Source organism: Mirounga leonina, unplaced genomic scaffold, assembly GCF_011800145.1.
Source record: "Mirounga leonina isolate KUSES-001 unplaced genomic scaffold, KU_Mleo_1.0 Mir_174, whole genome shotgun sequence".
Classification (NCBI taxonomy): domain Eukaryota; kingdom Metazoa; phylum Chordata; class Mammalia; order Carnivora; family Phocidae; genus Mirounga; species Mirounga leonina.
The window spans coordinates 42,933,198-42,960,299 of NW_023270451.1; the positions used below are offsets into that span (position 1 = coordinate 42,933,198).

The 27,102-nt window shown below is 37.7% G+C and overlaps 1 protein-coding gene across 1 annotated transcript in view; it reads right to left on the reverse strand.

The window, feature by feature from the left end:
• Window positions 1–27,102, reverse strand: part of HIBADH (3-hydroxyisobutyrate dehydrogenase) — a 105,364-nt gene that overhangs the window by 15,208 nt on the left and 63,054 nt on the right. The window contains exon 5 of the mRNA XM_035020803.1: window positions 559–692. Coding sequence (XP_034876694.1) covers window positions 559–692 — 134 coding nt within the window. The remainder of the gene's footprint in view (window positions 1–558; window positions 693–27,102) is intronic.

The window sequence follows — 27,102 nt, forward strand, 5'->3', positions numbered from 1 at the left end:
TGGAGGATAACAGCAACTCAGACACCATGAGCACTTCATATGGAAGCAGTTTTGAGAATGATTTCAGTGGCCACTAGGATGATGTATTAGAATCTGAATGATGGAACTTTCAATATCTTTTTTAATAAGTTAATTGGCTGATGTCCACTTAATTCCAACAGGAATGATGGAAAACTAATTTATTCCAAATTACTTTAAGGAAACCTGAGCAAACAAAGGGGCACCTGGGTGGCTCAGTCGGTTAAGTATCCGACTCTTGATTTTGGCTCAGGCCACGTTCTCAGGGTTGTGGGATCAGGCCTCAAGTTGGTCTCCACACTGGGCATGGAGCCTGCTTGGGATTCTCTCTCCTTCTCCCTCTGCCCCTACCCTCCCCCGCCCTGCCCCCCCCATGCTCTTTCTCTCTCAAAAAAACAAAACAAAAATTCTGAGCAAACAAAAAATCCATAGATTGAACACAGTAGGTAGTAATAAGAATAAGAATGTGGTCAGGAAAGAGAAATGAACATTAGCCAATTTTATATCATCAAGTCAGTGTCATTAATGTGAAAATGTTACCTGCCCGGTCCCAATAGCTCCACAATACACCACATTGGAGCCCATGCACCCCAGCAACTCCTGGGCAGCAGCAAATTCATCTTCGACTCCTCCCACCATAAATGTGAGGTTCCCAGACCGAGCAGCTCCCACACCTGAATGGTTTGGGGGTAAAGGGATAGAACAAAATGATACATTTCTTCAAGTGTTTAAGTAGATAGTAAAATTAGAGAAAACCCCAAAACAAATAAAAATATCTTGCCTCCAAACTGTATATACGTCAGGCACATATAAGATACTCTAAATCTCTCCTGGAATGTGTGTGTGTGTGTGTGTGTATTTTTAAGTAAGCTCTACATCCAACATGGTGCTTGAATTCATGACCCCAAGATCAAGAGTCACATGCTTACAGACTGAGCCAGCCAGGTGCCCCTCTCCTAGAATATTTTAAAAATTAAGTGTTGTGGAGTTTAATCATAAGCCAAAAAGGACATACGGATTCAAACTTTTATTCTCAATTCATCTCAAATATCTCGTACAATCATGGCATGAGAGATATGGGAATCTGAAATGTGCACTTTATTCATGTGCACCTATTATTCTAAGAAATCTATTCAGTAATAGAAAGTATATGAAAAAGGTAACTTGTGCCCTGACCAGTACGAGAACAGCCAGAGGGGTCTGCTGCCTGAGTATGGATTTGGGGGTCTCTGGCCCATTAGCTTACTCACCGCATACTATCTGCAGATGAGATCTACAAAGAGGGACCTGGCTCTTTCTCCCTAGACAAGCAGGCATTTCAGATGGCCAGAGTCCGTTTTAAGGTAAAGAAAACAGTTGCTTATTTAGACTGATTATTCTGATGGCACTTTCCAATATTATTTGATTTTTCTTTTCCCTCCTGCTATATACTTTTTGGGCAATTCATTCCTAGTGATATGAGCAGGAGGAAGAAATAAGCTTTGGTTTGGCTACTCCTTCATTGCTCTAAACAAAGGTCTGATGCATATTCATTGATTGAAATGATTGGTTAGCACACAAAACATGCCTTAGACTTGTCTTTTTTATTTATTTATTTTTTTTCGCCTTTTTTTTAACTTTTTTTTTATTCTTATGTTAATCCCCATACATTACATCATTAGTTTTAGATGAAGTGTTCCATGATTCATTGTTTGTGCATAACACCCAGTGCTCCATGCAGAATGTGCCCTCCTCAATACCCACCACCAGGTTAACCCATCCTCCCACCCCCCTCCCCTCTAGAACCCTCAGTTTGTTTTTCAGAGTCCATCGTCTCTCATGGTTCATCTACCCCTCCGATTTCCCCCGCTTCATTCTTCCCCTCCCGCTACCTCCTTCTTCTTTTTTTTAAAAAAGGAGGAGAAGCTTCATTCATCTAAATTTTTATTAACTATAAATAAAACCAAGAGTATTATTATTTTTAATATTAGAGAAATTTTAATTCATAATTTTCAAGTTAGGTTTTGTTGATCAAAACCAGGGAAGTATGTGGAAGAACTGTATTAGTACAATTTTTGCCTTTATACTTTATTTTATAGTACAGCTAGGAATAAAGAAATCGTAATTATCTGTGCTATGTATCAAATCTGGCCATTAGAACAGACAACTGCAAGTAATGGCCTATTTTTTAATTTAATTTATTCAATGAAATACATAGTTTATATATATAAAAAGCCCAAGTGAAGAGATCCCTATTTCACTGAAATTGTGAATATTTTGCTATTGCCAAGTCAAGTAGCCTTTTCCATTTTACAGTTCATGCTATTTTAACTAATTATTAAAAGCAAAAGAGGTCAACCCAATTATAACAAATGCTTTTAATTAGCCAATCTGTGTCCTTTGAACATTCTGGTAATGTTGAAGTTTAAGTGACTGTCATTTTTGTTAGTTTCTAATTCACTAAGATGGTAGATTATCATTACTATTTTACAATTATTTGCTCAATTTCTACAGCCATTTTTATTCAAACCACATAACCATCCTTACTCCTAATCCTGTTGATCTGACCTAGGAAAATTAAGTAGACGATTTAAGTCAAAGCTTACAAACAAATCCAGCACTATCCATCACAGGTCAATAGCTTTGTATCTAGATTACAGATTGCTAAATAGCTTCACAGAGTCATTTATTAAAGGAAAATTAATGCTGACAATGGTTCTCAGCTGGTTAATCTTTTGACAGGTGTACTTTCTCACTTGTTCAAACACATATTTCAAAAAGAAGAAGTAAGTTACTTAAGCAAGAAAGACCACAAAGAAAGAATAACTCATCTTTTAATTCAGAAGTCTGTGGTATTTCCACTCTCTTTCTCTTAATGTGGTGGCATCATTATTAGGACTTTTTCATAACCCACACTCCAATGTCAGGATCTGACTAAACTGGGTAATTCTAAAGGTTTGGCATTCCTTGGGACTAAATCCTGTCTTTCCATACATACTCCTCTAAATGTGTGACACTATGAAGCCTGGTCCCATTGCAAAGGCAAAATTAAGACCTAAGTAATCCTACAATATATGTAACCATTTTGAGCTTAGGAAATACTATCTAGGAAGGTGGAACTCTAAAGTTATGTAAGACATTCTATGGATTTCAGAAGACACTGTACAGATTTTGATGTCTATCAATCATAAACAATACATTTATTATATTGCCATGCCACTTTAATTCAAGTCTACTTCCCAAAACAGGAAAACAGACTACACCCTTGTGCAGTTGCTAGAATATTGGGGCAAGTAGTTTAACCTTATATTTTAGTAACTGTATAAACTAAATCAAAATATATCCTGTACTTAACTGTATTACAGCATTTACAACTCTGGTGCTTCTCTCCCATGACCGCAGAATCAGAAAAACTGAACTCATTTGTACAAATGAAAAGGCAAATGCCCAGTCCATTCAAAACAGGTGGCTAGACTACACTGTTTTTAAGGGGATATCCACCTAACACTTCTGGAGTCTGCTTCAATTTCAATCAACCTTAGAGGGGAGAAACACTTTAAATCTAATCCAAGTCTCAAAGTCAGCCTCTCTCTATTTTTCTCTCTCTCAAAGGTATCACAGGAAGCCTCCATTACCTAAACTGTCCTCCTTCTTTCTTTCCTTCCACTCCTATTTATGGTGGACATAAAAAATCTGACCACTGGAGAGCCATCTGTCAGTGGTTCTTAACCCTGGGAAGGAAGAAGAAATAGTCCTTGTCCTCAAGGAGTTTGAAACCTAGTGTTTGTGGTGGTGGAGGTGAGTGTGTACATGTATATGGAGAAGAGAGAAGGTAAACAATTATAAATAGTAAAAGACAGATGCATACTACAGGAGAGGTCTGCATATAGTCATCTGGAGGTTCAAAGAAGAAAAATATCATCAGCAATTATCTGTTCAGTGCCTTTAACAATTTGCTCCATCCTTGTGCTTGGGAGAATATTTGAAATACAACTATTCCAGAAAGTCCAAAATGTAAGGTCATGGTAGGTATAAAACACAGTCTTTGCCCTCAAAAACTATAAAATACAGTTAGGGAAAAGAGACATATACTCAGAAGTAAATGCCAAAAGGCAGCATCATGTACCAAGTGTCATGGATGAGGACAATTGCCACCAAATCCTGATTCCCTCTTTCTTTCCATTTTTTTGACCTCCGTCATTGAAAGACTAATGAGTTCTCAGAAAGAGAAAGGGTGAAAAAGGAAACAAATTGTTCTCAAAGAGTAATGGTCTTGCCATCAACTGTGGGTAGGCTTTGAAAACTTTGATAAGAATATAGTTATTCTGGGGGCGCCTGGGTGGCTCAGTCGGTTGAGCGTCTGCCTTTAGCTCAAGTCGTGATCTCACGGTCCTGGGATTGAGCACTGTCTCAGGCTCCCTGCTCAGTGGACAGCCCGCTTCTCCCTCTCCCTCTGCTCCTCCTCCCCACTTATGCTGTCTCGAATAAATAAATAAAATCTAAAAGAAAAGAAAAAGTTTACCTCCCCTTTCTTAAAAAAAAATAAATAAAATGTAAAAAAAAGAGTATAGGTATTCTGAATCTATTTGTAGATCGTGTTCAGAGCAGTTTAAAACAACATGAGCTGAGCAAATAATTTTCTATGTTTTATATATGGACACTGAGTTCTGCCTGTTATCTAAATACACATAAAACCCTATCCCTCTTCACAACAGACTTAAGTTTGCTTTTTAGACAAAAACAGAAAACTGAGAATCAGAATTAAGAACAAATACAAAAATGAAACCAAAAGATTTCACAATGAATTTCAAATATGGGTCTGAGTATCTTAGAAGTCCTGGCAAACACTATTTGGGAGAGGAATAAAGCAGCCTCAAGGAAAATGGAGTTCTTCCTTGAGTTACATGGTTTAAAAAATTCTCATTTGGAACTCTATGCAGGAGATGGTAAATGAAATAAGACAATGTTCATCATATTTTTATATCAAAAGCAGTAGTAATTTTTTCAAGGTAATTCAATTCTTGTTTTATATCTTTTTCTAATTCAGCCCACCTGCAATAGAGGTCAATATTAACAGTGATCATCTCAGTCTAATATTTTGTTTATCTGTGTCCCAATCTTTGGCAGTTTTATTTGTTATAAGAACCAAAACAGACTTAAGTTTCAAGTTATGTGTCGACATGAACATAACCAGCAGCTGAAGCATTCATTATTCACTATTACTCAGCATTTCTATATAGCGTCTCACTATTGTTTTCTTTTTCTTTTTTTTTAGAGAGAGAGCACGCTCTCTCTCATGGAGCATGCTCAAGCAGGGGGTAGGGGTAGAGGGAGAGAGAGAATCCCAAGCAGGCTCCATGTCCAGTGGGGAGCCTGATGCAGGGCTCGATCTCACAACCCTGAGATCATGACCTGAGCCAAGATCAAGAGTCGGACGCTTAACCAACTGAGCCACCCAGGCGCCCCACACTATTGTTTTCTATTAAGTAAAAGTTATTCTTTCTGAAGTACTTGTATGTTTATGTTCACCAAAAATAAGAACTACATAACTCACTGTATCTTCCCTTTGGTCTTGAGTTGTAGGAAACAATGAACTTTCTTTTTTTTCTCCTAAAATGGTTTCTGACTTTTTAAGTTTTACTTTTCTTGTCAATGGGCTCTAACCACTTCTCTGGTTTTCTCATCCACTCCCTGCAACAAAAACCATGTATCCATGCCTTTCTTGGGCAACTCCCTTGTATGAAATTCCCTTGCTTTCCTTTGCCTGGCTAACTCCTGATTATCTTCCAACACTCGACTCATGTCAACTCTAAGAAGCAATTCATGACCATAATCCCCTTTCTCTATTTTTATAACATTTCTAGTAGCATCTGTAATAATGCACTTACACTACTCTAATCAATGATTTTTCTGGTGTGTCTCGTAAGGATCCTTATGGGCAAGAGCTGTTTGAATCTCAGCACCCAGCATATAACATGTGTGTGATAAATGTTCATTGTCTTTTTAGGAGGTGAGCAAAGAAGAAATCAACGGTTACTAAAGTAACCAAGAATACTAATTAAGACTAAGTAAGACAATGTTTTCTAGCTTATCAAAAAAGCTCAACTTTGGAGTAGGATGATTCTCCATATGCGGTAATGGCATGTTCACTTACCGCTGCATAAACATGCATAAGTATAAGTGCACATGTATGGAGACATTACTATGAAGACACAAAAAATGAAGAACATGTAATCTGAGTTAAGAGACTTGGAGTGAGGTCACAATTCAAGGTCACCCCACTTGGACAAGTTATTGTAACACCTTTCAATCTTGGTTCCTCCCTCTGAAGATAGTGATAAAATCACTTGCCATGCATACTCTGAAGCTCAAATGAAAGAATACTTTGGAAAGGTATTTTACACGGTTATCACATAAATGTTATAAATTTTTTTTAATATTAAAATAAAATTAAATATAACAACAAGTTATACTCAGCCTGAATATGTCAAGGTCTATGGCCTAAGAGCAGCAAAGAACTGAAATTCGGAACTTAGTCCTACTGAGAAGCTGAACCAAGGGTTATGACAGAAAATCCATTATGCAAGTGCCAATAATTTAGAATAACCATTTACAAGTCACAAATAAGGAGATCATTTTCAATTCTAGGACTATCAGAAAGAGGCCTTCAAATCCAGAGAGGAAAGAGATTGAAATCTAAAAAGTACAAATTATATTTGTTTTTGATACTGTAAAAAATCTTGCCACCAAAGCACTCTCATTGATATATAGCAAAACGTAGTAAATCACTTAATTTACTCAAAAGAACTTAAATGTTTTAACCAGTCTGCCATCAAAAGAGATCAAGAAGAGGACCAATGGGACTTGGGCTGCAATGTGAGCCGTCTTTAAAATGCAATTGTTCTAATCATTTTCTACAGATGCAGCCTCACAAGGGGCTGCTGTCACAGGGACCATTTACGACTTGTTATGGTGTCTCTATTGTTTATCAGCGACATTCGCTGAAAAAGGCGACAGCTGGGATAGAAAGCTGCTACTCATCGAACAATATAATCCCGTGAAAGTAATCAACAAATTTAAGGGTGTTAATTAACTTTACACTTTATCATGTTCAATTAGTTGTCCTTTCTAGAAAAGATTGCCATGCACAATCAGTTTAGAGCGTGCCATGTTTGATTTGTAAGTGATCACTGTTTCTGTTTCAGAGTCCATGTCAGATGTTCTCTTGGGTTTTGGTGACACAGATGAATGGCTCTGCACATGTTAGGGGGTGATCTGGTTTAACATAAGCCAGCATAACATAACCCCTTGTTAACACTATTTCTGGCATTATTCGTGCTAGAAACAGAAAAGCAAAAACACTCTCAACACTATTCTAGAGTCAGATAAACAAAATTTACTTAGTTTTTCCTGAAATAAACACAGACACAAATACATGGGAGAAATAAGCAATTTTTCATCATTATTTTTCAAAGTAAGACTTGTCTTTCAGGGCATGTTTGGGATCATTTCCTCCCAGCAAGATCTCGAAACTCTGCTGCATTATGCACAAAGCACCACTGTACCCTCGTGCTTTACATAATGCAAATAGCCTTTTCCATGGCAGGTGAACAAATGCTAGGGATGTGTTGTTAAGTACTCGCTGGTGTTAAATTCTAGAATGTGACTTTTAAATCCAGAAGCTATATTTTGTAAGTGTGGGAAATCTGCAGGAAAAGTATATTAATCTAGGAATGCAATTTGCCTTTTCTCTTACCTTTAATGCACCTGTCCCTACTTGCTAATAGGACAAGGAAAAGCTCATGATGGAGTGACAATATATGCAATATTGCATTTTAATGAAAGTCACGGAAGTTCCTCTGCACTGATAGAGCTTTTGCATCAAAATATTTCAGAAGTCACTGATGAGGTGACCAAAACCGGAAACAGGTTTGGCAGCAGGTGTCTTATCTTCAAGAAAACAAAAGCAAGGGACAGGCATCTATCTCTTAAAAACAAAAACCGAAAACAGAACATCTACACAGGATTCTGAAACATCTTCATAAAGCTATACCTTGTTCTACGACTAGCTGTTTCCTGCCTAATATAAATGAAACACATAAATATACTACAGCTGGTTAGCTAGTTATAGCATGCATAAGGACAAAGCTGAACTTCTTCAAAATAGAAAAGTTAACTCTGAAAGCTAATAATGTCCTAAGTTAAATATTAAAGAAGGAAATTATAGGCTATATCTGAAACAGCTGAAACCACAATACACAGCAGCAGAAAACATTAGTTTTCTGCAGAAGATCTGCAGGGAGAAGGGAAGCGGTCGATAGATCCTTAAATTGGAAGCAATAGCCGTTCTTCTATCCCAAGTTGGCAGCTGCTACATTTGCAGACCTGGTTCATTATTTACCCATAATGACCATCAAGCTGCAGTCAAAGTCAGATCACAACAACTGTCAGCAGCTCTTTTAATTAGCCTTGTTTGAATTCAGATAAATATCACAATAGACCTGCTTATGCTGAAAGAGCAACAGAACGTTCCACATGGAGCTGGGCGGGCTTGAGAAGGACCAGTGAGTGCAGTATGGAAGCCATCAGACAGAAACAGAGTGGGGTTTTTAAAGGGTACGGTAAATCAGAAAACAAAATGGTTTGCTTTCATTTTGAAAATCACTTTAAAAACCAATTCCCTGATATTCACCCCAGATGAAGATGGTGCACAGTGTTGGATTGCAATGAAAGTCTCAGCTTGTGATAGCTTAATGTCTGGAGTCCAAGGAGAAAGTTAATTTAATGCCTTTGGAGACTGTGATTTTAAAAACTCCACCTTGTAGACAATGTATCTTTCAGCTTTAAAATTAATTTCTAAAAGCCAAGTTAAAAAATCTTTCATTAAATATCTTGCAACTTTATTAGACTTTTCTAATTTCTATTTTACTTTCTTTAGGAGCTGCATAATTTGCAACATTTTTCTGTGATAGGAATCTGATATCTTCTATACATTCCTTGCATTCAGCATTAACAATCACAAAGTAAAACAAGGCCAACAACCAGATTTTGAGTAATCCAATTCCTGCCATATTCCACACCACTCTAGGGCTTCCCCCCTCCAGTCTGCTTGAGAAGAAAAACAAGTGCGATGATCACCTGCCTTCTATTTTACAGAGAATTGATTGTTCACATACATTCTTTACAACTTTGGGAGTAGGTAAAAAGAAGTGACGGCTGACAAAGAAGGGAGGGTAGAGAGTAAGAAGGAGTAAGAAAAGGCAAGATGATAACCTCACAGCAAACGAAAGTAAACTGAGGACAGCAAGAAACTAAAGAGAAGGCTGTGCTAAAAAGCTATACTCAGCTAACGAGGAATTATCATCTCTGGAAACCACTCAGGAATCCCTTTGAGAATCTAGACTCTTGAATTTTGGAGTGGGCATAGTTGAAGAAGTGGTGCTTCTAAATGGAAGCTGGACTCAGTCCACTCTCATTCCTTCTAGGCCCTCAGCTATTACATATTGTTCTGCAACCATTTCTGATGCTGCACAACATAACATTAAGGAAGAGTAACCAGATTTGCATGAGGATCCAGGACATGCTGTTTACACAGGGTTTGGATCACACTATTTCCTTATTGAGTAGAAAAACACTCCTATAGGAAGTAATAGAAAATCATTGTATTTGTGGTCAACTTCAAGTACTAAAACCTGTGTAATAAAACTTTCACAAAGTGTTGTGAGACCAAATATGTGATAAAGGCAACTACTGAATGTTGACAATGTAAGTGGGGAGAACTCTTCATCTGGCTTCATGAAAATGAATCATACCAAAAAGCAGTATTTCTTGCCCCTTTTATTGAAAATAAAGAATAAGCCACATACATCACCATCTCATAGATAGCCTTCCCTCCTTACCCTTTAATACACCCTACCTCCTGACTACGTGCATAGCCAATAGTTGTAACTTGGTCAGTATGTCAAATACAAAGACAACAATTAACTTGTCATTCCAAGTCTAGACTCTGGCTCAATATATATGAATCAGAATTTATTCTGTAAGAATACCAAACAAAGCCTCATACCCATTAGGATGGCTACTGGAAAGCAAAACAGATACAAGTAGTGGCAAGAATGTGAGATATTAGAATGCTCGTGCACTCTATTGGTGGGAATATAAAATGATACAGCCACTATGGAAAACAGTATGGTAGTTCCTCAAAAAAGTAAAAATTGAATCACCATATGATCCAGCAATTCCGTTTCTGGATATATACCCTAGAGAACTGAAAGCAGGGTCTTGAGGAGATATTTGTACACCAATTTTCATAGTGGCATTATTCACAATAGCCAAGAGGTAGAAACAACCCAAATGTCCATCAATGTATGAATGGATAAACAAAATGTGATACATACACACAATGGAATATTATTCAGCCTTAAAAAGGAAAGAAATTCTAACACAGGCTAAACATGGATGAACCTTGAGGACATCATGCTAAGTCACATAAGCCAGTCACAAAATGACAAATACATTGTCAAGATTACACTTATATGAGGTACCCAGATAGTCAAATTCACATAAAGACAAAGTAAAATGGTGACTCCCCCCAGGGGTTGCTGTTTAATGAGCATATAATTTCAGTTTTGCAAGATAAAAAGAGTTCTGGAGATAGATGGTGGTGATGGGTGCACAAAAATGTGAATGTAGTAAATTTTTTTTTTTTTTTTAAAGATTTTATTTATTTATTTGACAGAGAGAGACACAGTGAGAGAGGGAGCACAAGCAGGGGGAGTGGGAGAGGGAGAAGCAGGCTTCCCGCCAAGCAGGGAGCCCGATGCGGGACTCGATCCCAGGACCTTGGGATCATGACCTGAGCCGAAGGCAGATGCTCAACTACTGAGCCACCCAGGCGCCCCTGAATGTAGTAAATTCTACTGAACTGAACTGTATACTCAGAAATGGTTAAGATGATAACTTTTATGTTATGTGTATTTTACAATTAAAAATAAAATAAATTTAAAAAGAAAACCAGAAAAACTTTCTTTTTATTGGCGGTATTCTGATTCTCACACACTAAAACACCAGAGTATTTCAGTGAGATGCTATTAACTTTTAACATGCTGGTAACGTTTAATATAATGATTTTTATGAGCCCTAAATGTAGTTATCTAGAGAAAATTGAGGAAAGCCCTACTAGTCTGTTAATCTCCATTTAAAAAATAACAATTAATAGAAAATAAGCAAATGTACACAGTTGAGGCAAATGGGTCAAACTAAGATCCTCTGATTCCCAGTAGTATCCTAACTTCACTAGGCCAGGTGGCTTCCCCAAAGACAATATGCACAAGTTCTGCGGAGAGGTCATCTAGGAGTTAAGTTGAAAAAAGCAAGAGACTGACCAAAGCACAAGACGTACAATCAAGAATTGGTTAAACCAAAAGCTTGCGTTAAAGAAAGAAGCAAACGATTATAAATCCATAGGAACTGGTATTTGAACTTAAGCCACAAACATGGTAGTAGGGAGAAAAAAAATCCCACCATGTTATATGTGCCACAGATATATACCTGCCAACATTCATAAAAATGAGATGCCACCTAGAGTCTTGGCATGGCGGGGCTGATGGGTGGGGATATAAAATATGAGAGGATGTAAAGTGAAGTGAAATGGCTCCAAGATCTAAGAGAAGGCAATAATCAATCCCAAGATAATAACTGGGAGCAAAGTGAGGGCTGCTGCTTTGCCTAATTGTGAAGCCAGATTTAGGCCAAGAGGCTACGGTTATTTAATTTCCTTTTTCCCTATAGGCATGAGAAATGGTGGTGCCTTTGCATGAACTGTAGATTCATACCATTCAAGGCAGACCAACTACAAAATGGTAGCCCCTGTGCAGAAGCAAATCAGAAAAAGGATTTACCCGAAGCAGGCAATTAGAAGACGGTAAGAAGACCGAGTCTGGCATGTGGCGAGTAGGCAGCAGTGGGGAAGGTAACAGCAGACCTCAGCTCAAGCTCCAGGTCTGACACTAACAGTATTATTTTGTGCAAATCAGCCGCTTGGCACCTCAGCACCCTCACCTATAAAATAAGCCTCATCTCCAATTCTACTAATTTGTGAAATCGATCAATTTATCGCAGCTAATTCATATATCCATTCAACTTCACTGAACTCCTACTATCGTACACAGCACTGTGCCAGGCAACTTCAAGGCAGGATGGTATTTTAATAGCCTCTAGGCTCAAAAATCTTCCAACCTAAAACAAAACAAACAAAATATTTCCAATCTAATGAGCTCCACATGTTCAAACAACTTTTGTCTTCCCATTCTCTCCTCATGCAGAACCCAAACTGGTTCTTCCTCTCATGTGTCCTCTCTCAGTTAAGACAACTACTATGATTCGCAAGCACTAGAAATCCCATGGCAGCATTTCTCAAGGTCAGTTCCCCAGAATATGACTGCCACAAGATATTAATGGATATTTACAGTGATGTGTGGCCATGTTTTGTTTCCAGCCAATAAGTTTTCCCATCCTCCTTCTCTTAACAAATCCTGCCCCTCTGGCCAAAGGGCTGTACTCATGGACAATAAGGGCATCCCATCCTTAGGGCAACAGTAACTAGTCCATGGGGCCAAGCAAATCCAACAAAACCGAGAGTTCTGCCCTGGGTTGCCAAGCTATGGCTCCTGAGGGCTCACACGAAGAGTGTGTGCAGTAATATAATGAGGTTGACATGCAAAGCATAGCAGAAACAAGCAAATAATACAGAAAAAAGGAGAGTGTTTTTAGCTGCACCAAGTGCTCAGTTCTTGGTTCCTGAAGCTCTTCTTTCCATTTGAGAGCTTTCCTAGTCATTTCCAAATCCCCATCCAAAAGTTCCTCAACTTGATTAAAGATTTTGTGGTAAAATACATATACCTGGCTAAACAAAGTTAAATGTCTAAGAATTTAAGGACTTACTTAAATATGCAATATGCACCTTGAATATTTCCAAGAGAGGGATAGGAAAATGCACCATTTCTCAAATTTATTTGATCACGAAATTCCTTTTTGTAAGGAACATCCTCAGAATTAGTTTTCTGTGGGGCTATGCTCCAGGAAATGCTACCTTAGAGTCATTTGACTTCTTCCTACCTTTCTATATCCAGCTACTAATTTCTGTTGATTCTGGTCTGAAATTTCTCTTTCGGTTAATACTTTCTCAGTGGGTTATTGTCTTTCCATTTTGACATAGCTTTTCCTTTTTAAAGATGCTTGGGCTTATCTCATAAAGAGTAGGTAGCTGGATTTTTAAATTATAATTTCATGAAAAGTGAATTTAATTTGCTTACATTTATTGTGATTAGACATATTTCTAGCACTTTTTTGTATTTACTTTCATTTTTCCTTGAAAATTTTTTTCCCTCCTCTCTTGCCTTTTGTTGTATTGATAAAAGTCTTCTAAGTTCCTTTTTATTTTCCTGTGGGCTTTGCAAGCTACCAATCACTTTTCTATTCTTCTAAATGATAATCCTTTAAAACTTTAAACATATATAACTAACTATAAATTTTTCTAATACCATCAGAAGCTTTTGAGGATTTCTATTTTCTCTTAAACATGATGTGAACCTTAGTATGCATTAAGCCAGGGGACATCACGCTACTCCCCCAAACACAGTAAATCTTACTGTCCAGTGTTTTAGTTTTACCTTTTTTTTAAAAACACACACAAAAACAGGTTTTTAAAATAGTCAATAAAGTTAATAATTTGACTCCAAAAAATCTTTTTGTGCTCATGATTGTTCCTTATATTCTCTAACTTTCTCCTTAGATTGATTTTTTCTTCTTACTAAAGTACATCATTTAATAATTCCTTAGGTACAGTTATTTTGTTGACTATCGTCTTTTTTATGTATGTAGAATTTTAGTTTGCAGGCTCATTGTGAATGGAAAACTTTTTGTTTACTCCCCACCCCTTGCCCTGGCCATCTGTGCTCACGTCTCCCTGTCTACGATTTTACAGTTGTCTCTTTTGGCTTCCTGGACCAGTTCTCACACTGGCTGGGGGTTGGGGTGCCTGCTCTTTAGGGATATTAGGGAAATCACAGATCCTGTCATGGAGCCAGCAGATGGCTTGGTTCAGTGCCTGGTCTTACTGTTGTAATGTCTTTCCATGTCCTAGGTTCAAAGCTTGCTAAAAACTATAACCCTAGGCAATGGTCAGTGGGGGATTTGAGCTTCATGGTCTGCCAGCTGTGTGCCTGGGACCAGTCCCCATTACTCACATGGAGTACTCTTTGCCCAGGAACAGAACTCCCAGCCACTACTGACCAGTTCTGGACCCAGAGCTTAGCTAGCTGATGGCTTTTGTGTCACTCAATACACTATATTTCCACTCTGTTTTTGGTCCATGGAGACATGTATCTTATCTTGGAGCACAACTGTGTCCTACTTATTTTCTTGTATATTCTATTACTAGTTTCTATGATTTTCATATACTTTGAACAGAACAGGTACATCGAAACATGAATTTACTCTATCATCTTAACAAAACATATTTTTCTCCCATTTTTCTTTTCTTTCCATTCCCAGCTACTGGCTCTAGTTGTGGCTCTGTTCATCTTTCACCTAAAATATTCCAACACCTTAGTTGGTCTTCCCCTGCCTGTACAGTCTCCCCTGAACCCAACTGTCACCAATGCCATGAGAACCATTCATCTTATCTGTCTAGTTGAAATCTTTCAACATCTCTAACTTACCTCAAGATTACAAGTTTTTCAGCACGGCATGCGAGGTTCTTCCAAGCTTGATCTCAGCTCACCTTTCCAGATTAATTTCTCAGCCCCTGACCCCACCACCTGGCATTCTAGCCAAACAAGATGATTCCTTCTTTTCCCCCATGTACAAAAGATGAACTTCCTCTTTCTTGCCTTCCTACACTCATGCTGTCTCTTCCTGGTATGCTATACCCACACTCACTCCCAACTCCAGCATCCATCTCAGACTCTGCTTAGCTAGCAAAAATCCACTTACTCTTCAAAAGTTCAGCTCAAGTGTCATTTCCAACCCCCACCCATAAGTACTCAGTAAGCCTGTCTGTGCATCCTCCACACACATTTTATTTGATCGCATCACTCTCTATTTGTTTCCCCTAGACCCTGAGCTCTTTGCATAATAACCATCTAATAAATTGATAGTAAATTTCCAGCAACAAGAGAAGTAGAGGAGGTCTTATAATGTAGAAAATAATGAACACCATTTTATTAAAAAATTTAAAGTTTTTAAAAATTTTATTAAAATTTTTTCCATGATTTGTTAATGAAAACAGAAGGTAAGGAAAATCAGAGAAACCTGTACAATATGATTTAGAAAATACTATATCCAGAATACATAAAGAACTTCCACAACTCAACACACACACACACAAAAATACTCCAATTTAAAAACAGGCAGAGGACCTGAATAGACATTTTCCCAAAGACGACATACAGATGGCCAACAGACACATAAAAAGATGCTCAACGTCACTAATCACCAGGGAAAAGCAAATCAGAACCACAATGAGATATCACCTTACACTTGTCAGAATGGCTATAATAAAAAAGATAAGAAATAAGTGTTGGTGAGGATGTGGAGAAAAAGGAACCCTCATGCACTGCTGGTGGGAATATAAATTGGTGCAGCCCCTGTGGAAAACGTATGGAGGTTCCTCAAAAAATTTAAAAAAGAAATACCATATGAGCCAGTAATTCCACTACTGGGTATTTACCCGAAGAAAACATAAACACTCATTCAAAAAGATATAGACACCCCTATGTTTATTACAGCATTATTTACAATAGCCAAGACAGAGAAGCAATCTAAGTATCCACTGATAGATAAAATGGATAAGGAAGATGTGGTGTGTATATATATATATATATATATATATAAATGGAATATTATGACACCATAAAAAGGTTCAGATCTTGCCATCTGCGACAACATGGACTGACCTAAAGAGTATTATGCTAGGGGTGCCTGGGTGGCTCAGTCCATTAAGCAACTGCCTTCAGCTCAGGTCCTCATCCCAAGGTCCTGCTCATCCAGAAGCCTGCTTCTTCCTCTCTCTCTCCCCCTCTCTCTCTGATGCTCACTCTCAAATAAATGGATACAATCTTTTAAGAAAAAAAGAGTATTATGTTAAGTGAAATATGTCAGACAGAGAAAGACAAATACCATATGATTTCACTCATACGTGGGAACTAAAAAACAAAAATGAATAAACAAAAAGCAGAATGAGACCTATAAATACAGAGAACAGACTGATGATTGACAGAGGGAAGGGGGTAGGGGAAAGAAATCATACAATATTTGTCCTTTTATGTCTAACTTATTTCACTTAGCATAACATCTTCAAGGTTCATCCATGTTAGAGCATGTATCAGAATTCCATTCCATTTTGAGGCTGAATAACGTTTTATTGTATGTACCTACCACATTTTGTTTATTCATTCATCCATCAATGGACACTTGAGTTGTCTCTACTTTCTGATCACTGTGAAAACTGCTATCAACACTGGTGTACAAATAACTTTTCAAGTTCCTGTTTTCAATTCTTTTGGGTATATACCCAGAAGTAAAATTGCTAGATCATATGGTAATACTTTAATTTTTTGATTAACTACCATACCATTTTCCACAGAGGGTGTACCATTTTACTTCCCATGAGCAATGCACAAGGGTTCCAATTACATCCTCACTAATACTTGTCGTTGTTGTTTTTCCATAATAACCTAGAGTCTAATGAGTGTGAAGTGGTATCTCATTGTGGTTTTGATTTGCACCTCCGTAATGATTAGTGATATTGAGCATCTTTTCTTTTTTTTCTTTTTAAGATTTTATTTGAGAGAGAAAGAGAGAGAGCATGCATGCACCAGCAGGGGTGGGGCAGAAGGAGAGGGAAAAACGGACTCCCCACTGAGCATGGAGGCCAACATGGGGCTTGATCCCATGACACTGAGATTATGACCTGAGCCAAAGTCAGATGCTTAACCAACTAAGCCACCCAGTTACCCCATTTTTTGTTTTATTGGCTATTTGTACACCTTCCTTGGAGAAGTGTCTACTCAAGTCCTTTACCCATTTTTTAATTGGATTATTTGTTTTTTGTTGCTGTTGAGTTCATTTTATCCTTCAATATATATTTCATTTTTATTTAGGAAATTTTAATTTTTAGAAGCTTTTTTTTTTTTTTTAAAGATTTTATTTATTTATTTGACAGAGAGAGCACAAGCAGGGGGAGCAGCCAAGGGAGAGGGAGAAGCAGGCTCCCTGTTGAGCAGGGAGCCCCATGCGGGGCTAGATCCCAGGACTCTGGGATCCTGACCTGAGCTGAAGGCAGATGCTTAACCAACTAAGCCACCCAGGCACCCCTAGAAGCTTTTTCTTATACTCAGCTTGCTTCCTTATAATATACTTTCAAATTCCATTCAAAATTTGCATTTACTTTTTCCTAAAAGTTCTGTTAGCTGCATCCCCACTTAACATATATATATTTTGAGTTCTAAATATTTTTTCTTATATGACTTCTTTGACTAAAGAATATGAATTCTTTAGAAATGTGATTTTAAATTTCAAATGTATAGAAGGTTTTTTATTTTTTTTGCTATTGATATCTAATTAAATTGCATTGTGGTTAGAGAATGCAATCTATAAGATATAGATGCTTCGGTGTTGAAGACTTGCTTTGTGGTCTATTGTGTGGTTAACTTTTAATAATTTTTCAAGTCTTTTTGTTGTTGTTGTTATCTCTATACCCAATGTGGGGCTCAAACTCACAACCCCAAAATCAAAAGTCACATGTTCTTTCAACTGAGCCAGCTAGGTGCCCCTAATTTTTCCAAGTCTTGAGACATTTCTTCTTCAATTTCTGGGTAAGAGGTTCTATATATGTTTTTCTGATCAACTTCATTGTGTGTGCTTCTCAAATCTATCTCCTTATCAATTTTTTATTGTTGTTTGATCATCAATTGCTTAAGAGAGATATACTGAACTGTCCCACTATGACGGTGTCCCCTATTTGTCAATTTCTCCTTGTGGTTCTACACTTTTTTGCATCTTACATTTTAAGGTTATTCTATTAGGTACAGTACCTAATGTTTTTAGAGCAGGACTTCAGGAGATAAATTCTCTTAGTTTTCCTTTAGCTGAGAATATCCCTATTTCACTTTCATTCTTGAAGGATATTTTGCCATATTTGGAATTCTGATTTCAGCTCTGTAAAGTGTCGTTCCACTGCCTTCTGGGATTCATGGTTTCTCTGAAGTCATTCCAATCATTGTTGCCCTGCAATGCATTTTTCTCTGACTGCTTTCAAGATTTTTTTTTTCTTTTTCTCTGGTTTTCAGCAGTTTGATTACACTACATCTGGGCATGGGTTTCTTTGAGTTTATCCTTTTTCAGGCTCACTGAGTTTGTTGGATTTATAAGTTTGCCTTTTGTCAAATTTGGTGAGCTTTCAGTCATTTTTTTCTTCAAGTATTTTTTTCTGTACCACACACCCTCATCTCTTTTTAGAACTCCAATGTCACAAATGTTAGGCCTTTTGATATTATCTCATAGGATCCTGAGACTCTGTTTATTTTTTTAAGTCTTTTTTCTCTCTGTTGTTCAGAATGAATAAATTCTATTCAAGTCATTTCTGTCTTCAAATTCACTGACTCTTTCCTTTGTCATATCCACTCTGCTTTTAAACACACCCAGTGTTTTTGTTTTTGTTTTCAAATTTTTAGTTACTGTATTTTTCAGTTATAAAATTTCAAGGTTGGCATCTTGTCTTTTCACTTGAGAATTTATCAGACTTTCCTGGTTCTTCCTATGTCAAGTAATTTTTCATCATATCACAGATATCTGGAATATTATATGAGACTCTGGGTCTTGTTCAAATTCTCTGAAGAATATTGTGTTTGGGGTTTTGTCTGTTTGTTTTACCAGGCAACCAACCAGGTTAGGGTCAAACCAAATTGCAACATGCCTTTTGTGGGCTAAAGTCCAAATGTCAGTTGAGTTTTCAAAGTCTTTGCAGTACTATTTGAATCTGTTCTACACATGCATCAGTCAGGGGCCAGTCTGACACTTGGAAGGCTGTCTAACCCATAAAATTCTTATATCCTTTGGTATACTGTTTAGGATGAGATCCATGCTGTATGACTCTGGAGGATCCCAACAATTTATACAACATACGGGACCCCTTTCTTGAGTTCCCTCCTATGAACTGCTCCCCCACTGACACTCAAGTACTCCCACTTCCAATTCTCCCTTTGTGGTCCTCTGCCTATAATGTCCTATGATTCCTGAAAAAAGGTATATATCTGGGGCCAAGGAAAAGAGGAATTAAAGAAAGTAAAAAGCAACAGGGATTCCTCCCCACTCTTTTGACCATAGTTCCTCTGGTCAGTGAGAAGGATTCCCCTGCTCAGATTTTTAAGAGTCTGCACGGCTGCCACTGTTACCACAAAACTGCAGTTTCAGGAATAAGGCTTGTCAGTGTGGCAGTGCTAGGAGTAAAAAAGAGTGAATTTCCCCCCCTCTCTCTGTCTCATAGGGCCCCTGTTCCTGCTTCTTAGACCAGAAAGTTCCTTTCTCTTGCAACTTTTTTGTTTATACTCATCACAGTTCCAGAATTCACACTGCCTTTGCATCCAGGCTGGGAGACACAAAGGGTAGGGGAAGGGTTTCAGGGAGTTTGTTGGCAGAGCTTTTGTACTTCAGGTTCTGTTTTCCTTCTCCAATCTACCTGCTACCATTTACCTCTCGGAGTTCTCAAATAGCTGCTCCGTGCGTTCTGTCCAAGGTTTTCACAGTTACATTCAGTAGAAGAAAAAGGGCAGTGTTTTTTTCACCCCATCTTAACCAGAACTGGAATCTCCCAATCATTCTCGAAGAATAGTTTTGTTGGATGCAAACTGTAAGTTGACAAATTATCCGTCAGTACTTTGACAAGATTGTTTCACTGTCTTCTGGCTTCCATTGTGGCTCTTAAGAAGTCTGCTATTCACACAAAAGACTACATATTGGGGCGCCTGGGTGGCTCAGTCGTTAAGCGTCTGCCTTCAGCTCAGGTCATGATCCCGGGGTCCTGGTATCGAGCCCCGCATCGGGCTCCCTGCTCCGAGGAAGCCTGCTTCTCCCTCTCCCACTCCCCCTGCTTGTGTTCCCTCTCTCGCTGTGTCTCTCTGTCAAATAAATAAAACCTTTAAAAAAAGGGGCGCCTGGGTGGTTCAGTTGGTTAAGCGGCTGCCTTCAGCTCAGGTCATGATCCTGGAGTCCCAGGATTGAGTCCCGCATCAGGCTCCCTGCTCAGCAGGGAGTCTGCTTCTCCCTCTGATCCTCCTCCCTCTCATGCTCTCTCTCTCTCATTCTTTCTATCTCAAATAAATAAAAATCTTTAAAAAAAAAAACCAAACCTTTAAAAAAAAAAAGACTACATATTGTATGAATCCCACAGGCATATTTACATGATGTTGTTACCTATTCTAAAACAGACAAAACTGCAGTAATAGAAAGCCATCAGTGATTACCTAGAGCTAGCGGGGAGGGAGTGACTACAAAGTGGCATGAGGGAGTGATACCTGGCTGGCTCAGTCGGTAGAGCATATGACTCTTGATCTTGGGGTTGTAAGTGGGGATGTAGAGATTACTTTTAAAAAATCTTTCAAAAGGGAAGGGCATGAGGGAACTTTCTGGGTGACAGAAATATTCTATATTTAATTGCAATGATGATTACATGACTATATCTAATTGTCTAAACTCATCAATCTTTAAAAATTTAAAATGGGAGAATTTTATTGTACCAAATTATACCTCAATAATGCTGGGAGAAAGTCTGGTATCAAACTCTTGTTCTTTTGTAGGTGATTTGTCTTTTCTTTCTAGCTATTTTAAACCTTTTTTGTCTTTTATTGTTGGTATTTTGCAGTTTTACAACCATGTACTTAGTAAGATTTCTTTCTTTTTTTTTTTAAACTCCTATTTGGTATATCTTGTGCTTCCTGTTTCTGTGGATTTATGTCAATTCTGGAACATTCTCAGACATAATCATGTTGACCATTTTCCCCATTTCCCTCTATTCCATCTGGAACTCCACTCAGATGCATGTTTGACTTTTTCTTCCTAGCTATATACTCGTGTTTCTTAACCTTTCTTTCATATTTTCCATCTCCAAGTTTTTCAGTATTACATTTGGGTTATTTCTTTAGATCTCTCTTCCTATTCACTAATATTTTCTTCAGCTCCCATGTGTCATTTAACTTATCTACTGATTTATAAATTTCAATGATTTTTTTTCCAAATTTGATTACTCTTTTCTGATATTCTCTTCTTCCTTGTCCATCTATTTTTAATTCCATCTTTTATTTCTTTAAATGTCTTATATATAGTTATTTTGTATTGTATTCAGTATTCGTAGTTATTAGATATTAAATTGTTTGTTCCTGTTCACTCTTGCTCTGGTGACTTAACTTCAGTATCCATAGTTATTAGATATCAAATTGTTTGTTCCTGTTCACTCTTGCTCTGGTGACTTATCTGGGTCTGGGTTTTTTTTTTCTTTTTCTTTTTTTGGTTAGCTCATATTTACTGTGCTTAATATTTGTGAATTCTGAGAGTCCTGGATTAAGGATGATTTTCTCAAGAAAGGATTTTTATTCTTTTTATAGGTGACAGGCCCTACCAGCCTTGTCATCTCAGAACCCCTTAAATTTGGGGCACCGGGGTGGCTCAGTAGGTTGAGTATCTGACTCTTGATCTCAGCTCAGGTCTTGATCTCAGGGTTGTAGGTTCAAGCCCTGCAGTGGGCTCCATGCTGGGCATGGAGACTACTTTAAAAAAAAAAATAATAAAGCCCTTAAATGTATTGGTTGAGTGTTCTCCCAATTGGGTGCACTGTTTCAATCTGAATTCTACATCCATGAGAACCAAAATTATAAAATTACAAAAATTCAGGGGAGACTGATATATTTTATTTCCTATAACCAGAATCAGCATAGACAGACAGATGTACTAGTCAGTCCCCTTTACCAGCAGGGAGTCTATCTGCAGACCACCCTTTTCCCTGAGGGAATGGACTCTGGGTATTTTGGCTTTGTGGAGGGGGAGAATGGAATGGAGGGATCAGCCTTCTCACTTTGCATGAGCACAAGGCCTAGTTTTCCATTAAACACATGATCCTTCGCCCATGAGTATTAATACTCCAAACCCCTGGTACCTGGAATCAACATTGCTCCCAAAGCAGACAGAGCTTCTGGGTTCTTCACTCTGATTTCAGGTTACTATTCCATTATTTAGTCATTGAGGATTTCCCTTATATTTTGAGGAATCTGAAATGCATTTAAAAGTATCCTTGTTGTAATTTATCCAGCACCTGGGTGTTTTATGACAGGAGGGTATTTTAACATACTTAATCCACTATACTGCCAGAAGCAGTAGATGGCTATGTAAAGAAACAAAATGGGTCCTTAAATGTCAAAGGAAAGATTGATTTCCATCTTATTTTTATGCCATGATACCTTTAACTCTTTTCTGAGAATAAAACAGTTTTCATCTTTACCATTAGTACCTGTATTACACTAAAAATTTACAACAGAATGTTGTTTTTATGGCATCTACTTTTACAAGTGAAATCAAGAAATTTCATCCAACTAGATATAGCAGTCAATCAAGTTTATGAATACTTTCCGTGAAAGTAATCTAAAAGGAAACATTAAGTACTGGGAATCTCTAGATGACTTTAATTTTGTGCTTTACTTATTTAGGTTTGAAACATCTCATAAAAAATATTTACTATACACAAATCAAGTATTTACACAAGGTACCCATTCTTGGCTCTTTGGGGTATACAAAAATAATTAAGACAGGATTCCTGTTCAAATTAAGTTTTGTGATCCAAACAAGAGTTATTGCATTATAAAATTAACTTTAATATTAAGAAAATTAATTGCCATAAAAAATGTTCAAAATTCAAAGGAGGAAAACATTATAGCCATTTGTGGACTGAAACTAGGAAAAATGAGTAGGCAAAACTTTACTAAAAAGATCCGATCAATATGGGCCATGAAAGATGATTAAGATCCTGATATGCTGGCAGGGAATGACTTGGGGTACAAAAGGAAATGAAGTGAACTGTGAAAGCAAATACATAAAAGCATAAAAGTATGGGATCTATTTAGAAAATATTAAGCAGGGGCACCTAGGTGGCTCAGTCAGTTAAGTATCCAACTCTTGATTTTGGCTCAGGTCATGATCTCAGGGTCATGGGATCGAGCCCCGCGTCAGGCTCTGTGCTGGGGGTGGAGCCTGCTTAAAATTGTCTCTCTCCATCTATACCTCCTCCCATTCTTTCTCTCTTGGAAGGAGGGAAAGAAGGAAGGGAGGGAGGGAGGAAGGAAGAGAGGGAGAAATAGTTAAGTAGCTGAATTTGGAACAATTAAAACTCCCAGATATACTGACTCTAACTTAATCTTCTTCAAATATGCCACGCCCTTTTCCAATTCCAAACCTCAAAAATTATCTCTTTTTCTTGGAACCTCCTCACCAACTCCCCAATGCATGATAAACACCTATCAGTTCTTTAGGAAAGCAACTGGCCTACAAATCAGATCCAATAAATACAAATAACCCAAACTATAGCATCAATTTATCATGGAACTCATTTATACCTCTTATGGCAATTATCAATCTGCACATAATGCAGTATCTTTTTCCATGTCCACCTCACTTACTAGAGTGTGAGCTCCTGAAAACAAGAACTATGACTTACTCCAACCCAGTAATTTATATTATATATTATATATTTGTGTGTGTGTGTGTATAATCCTCACAACAGGAATGGAAGAAGGATAGAAGGAGGAAAGGAGGACAAACCTGTAAATTTCCATGCAAGCACTGAAAGAACTTAGGCAGACAATGAAGAACCACAACATGCCACTGGCTGATGAGAAATAGATGTTAACAACAGACTCTAAGGCTGTGCAGTATCCAGGACAGTAGCTATTAGCCACATGTGACTGTTGAGAACTTGAAATATAGTTAGTTCAAAATGAGATGTCTTTAGGTTTAAAAATATACACCAGATTTTGTGCAGCCATTCTGGAAAACAGTATGGAGGTTCCTCAAAAAGTTGAAAATAGAGCTACCATATGACCCAGCAATTGCACTACTGGGTATTTACCCCAAAGGTACAAATGTAGTGATCCGAAGGGGTACGTGCACCCTGATGTTTATAGCAGCAATGTCCACAATAGCCAAACTATGGAGCCAAGATGTCCAACGACAGATGAATGGATAAAGAAGATGTGGTGTGTGTAGTCACACACACACACACACACACACACACACACACACACACAAAATGGAATATTATGCAGCCATCAAAAGGAATGAAATCTTGCCATTTGCAACGACGTGGATGGAACTGGAGGGTGTTATGCTGAGCGAAACAAGTCAATCAGAGAAAGACATGTATCACTGATATGAGGAATTCTTAATATCAGAAAACAAACTGAGGGTTCCTGGAGTGGTGGGGAGTGGGAGGGATGGGGTGGCTGGGTGATAGACACTGCAGAGGGTATGTGCTATGGTGAGCGCTGTGAGTTGTGTAAGACTGTTGGATCACAGACCTGTACGTCTGAAACAAATAATACATTATATGTTAAAAAAAAAAAAAAAAGAAGATAGTAGAAAGGATAAAATGAAGGGGGGGAAATCGGAGCAGGAGACGAACCATGAGAGACTATGGACTCTAAGAAACAAACTGAGGGTTCTAGAGGGGAGGGGGGTGGGGGGGATGGGTGAGCCTGGTGATTGGTATTAAAGAGGGTACGTGTTGAATGGAGTACTGGGTGTTATACGCAAACAATGAATCATGGAACACTACATCAAAAACTAATGATGTAATGTATGGTGATTAACATAATAAAATAAAAAAATATATATATATACACCAGATTTCAAAGACTTATGGGAAAAAAGGGAATATTTTTTATAATGATTACATGAGGAAATTATAATATTTTAGGTATCTTGGGTTAAATGAAATGTTATTAAAATGATGTTAGGGCACCTGGCTGGCATAGTTGGTGGAGTATATGACTCTTGATCTTATAGTTGTGAGTTTGGGGCCCCACAGTGGGTGTAGAGAATACTTAAAAATAAAATCTTTAGTTACATAATTACAGAAATAAATAAATAATAAAATGATGTTCAACTGTGTTTCTTTTTACATTTTAATGCAGCTACTAGAAAACTTAAAATTACCCATGTGGCTCACATTGTATTTCTCTTGAACAGTGCTGTTCTCAGAATTTGAACCTAAAAGATCAAAATATTTGAAACTGTGGTACACTATAATAAGGGAATCAAGAGGAAGAACTGGTTTTATAGGAAAGATGAGCCTGACTTAGAATATGAGTTTGACTTAAGGGATCCAAGAGATCAAAATGCAGGTCTAGAAAGTAGAAAAGTCTATGATGGGAATACAGAATTAGGAAAATTCTACAGGGATGAAACAGTTAAAATTTTGGAAGAATAGGTGAGTCCCCACAGGAAATTTTAGATCCCTCAGCTTAAAAGGAAGAAGAAGAGGACGTAGGTAGGTTTTCTCAAAGGGTAGGAAGAGCTAGCAACCTAGCTGGCATCCCAAGTTGGATCTCTGAAATTATTATCTGCAATGTGATATTAATATCATCATAATTTCAGAGTACTCTGGGTTGAATATATTTGAGGTTGAAAATAGGGACCTAAATATATTAGATGTTGTTGCCAAGGAAAAGTACATTCTGAATTCGAACAGGTAACTCTCCACATGTTTGATTATAAACAAACAAAACCCCTGCAAATTAGTTTCTATTATAATAAAGTGCATACATAGGTTTAGGCATGTGAACCTTTTACTTATTACTCCTCTAGGTCAGATACTTCTCTGTCTAATAATATGGAATTTATATACTACATTTGGCCACTGGAAGTAATAATTGAAAAAGAGCTGAAAAAAATAGTTCAAGTTCAAAATCCACATATCCTCCACATTTCTTTTTATTTTTATAGAAACACAAGAAATTTGCAGCATTTATAAGCAAAATTTTTAACTAAACTCTCAATTTCTTCAAGATAGAACTATGCAAATGTAAGGAGCATCATTTCAAAGTATAAAATAACATTTTTCTCCCATGAGGTTTAATAAAGAACTCCTGTAGTCCCAGTGATATTACAAAGTACGTAATCAAGAAAAGCAAGTTGACTCTTAGTTTATATGCCCATAGATCAAAGGTCTATGTTTTGTGAAAAAAATTTCCAGCAAAGGATATCCCACAACTCACAAACCTTAACATTATAAAATTATTTTAATTTTCCATGCACCCTGCCAAATGGGTTTTTTGGTTGGGAATTTTAGTATTTTTAATTTATTTGCCAAGAATCCCTGGAGTTAATGGATACACAATGTAGATGAGGAAAGAACACATGTACACATGTCATTACAATGCAAGGCAGGATGGTAAGTGGCTTACATATAAATAGTGGTTCACAGAAAGGATCACCCCTGCCCAAAGAGGAAATCACTGGAGATGTCATTTATTTGGGCCAAGTCTGACAGATAAAAAGTGAAATTAAAATCCTAGTGGAGGGGTACCTGGGTGGCTCAGTCGGTTAAGCATCCGACTCTTGATTTCGGTTCAGGTCACGATCTCAGGGTTGTGGGATCCAGCCCTGGGTTGGGCTTTGTCTCTCTCTCTGGTTCTCTCTCCCTCTCCCCCTGTGCCTTCCCCCTTCCCCTACTCTCGCTCGTGCTCTCTCTCAAATACATAAATAAAATCTTTAAAAAATGAAATTAAATAAATAAAATCCTAGTAGAAGAAAAGCATAAACAAGAACCAGAGACTTGAGTAAATGAGGTACATATTTGAGAAACAGTGAATGGTCTAGTTTGGCTAGAAGTTATGGCATGTGGAGAAAAGCAGTAAAAAATAAGAATAGAAAATTAAGTTGGATCCAGATTGTGGAGGGCATTGAAGGGCAAGCTGAGAAGACTGGGCCGACTTGGGGGAACAATGTATCAGCTACGTGCCTGATGCAGAGAGAAGCAAATCTCAGAACAGTGCATATAAGCAC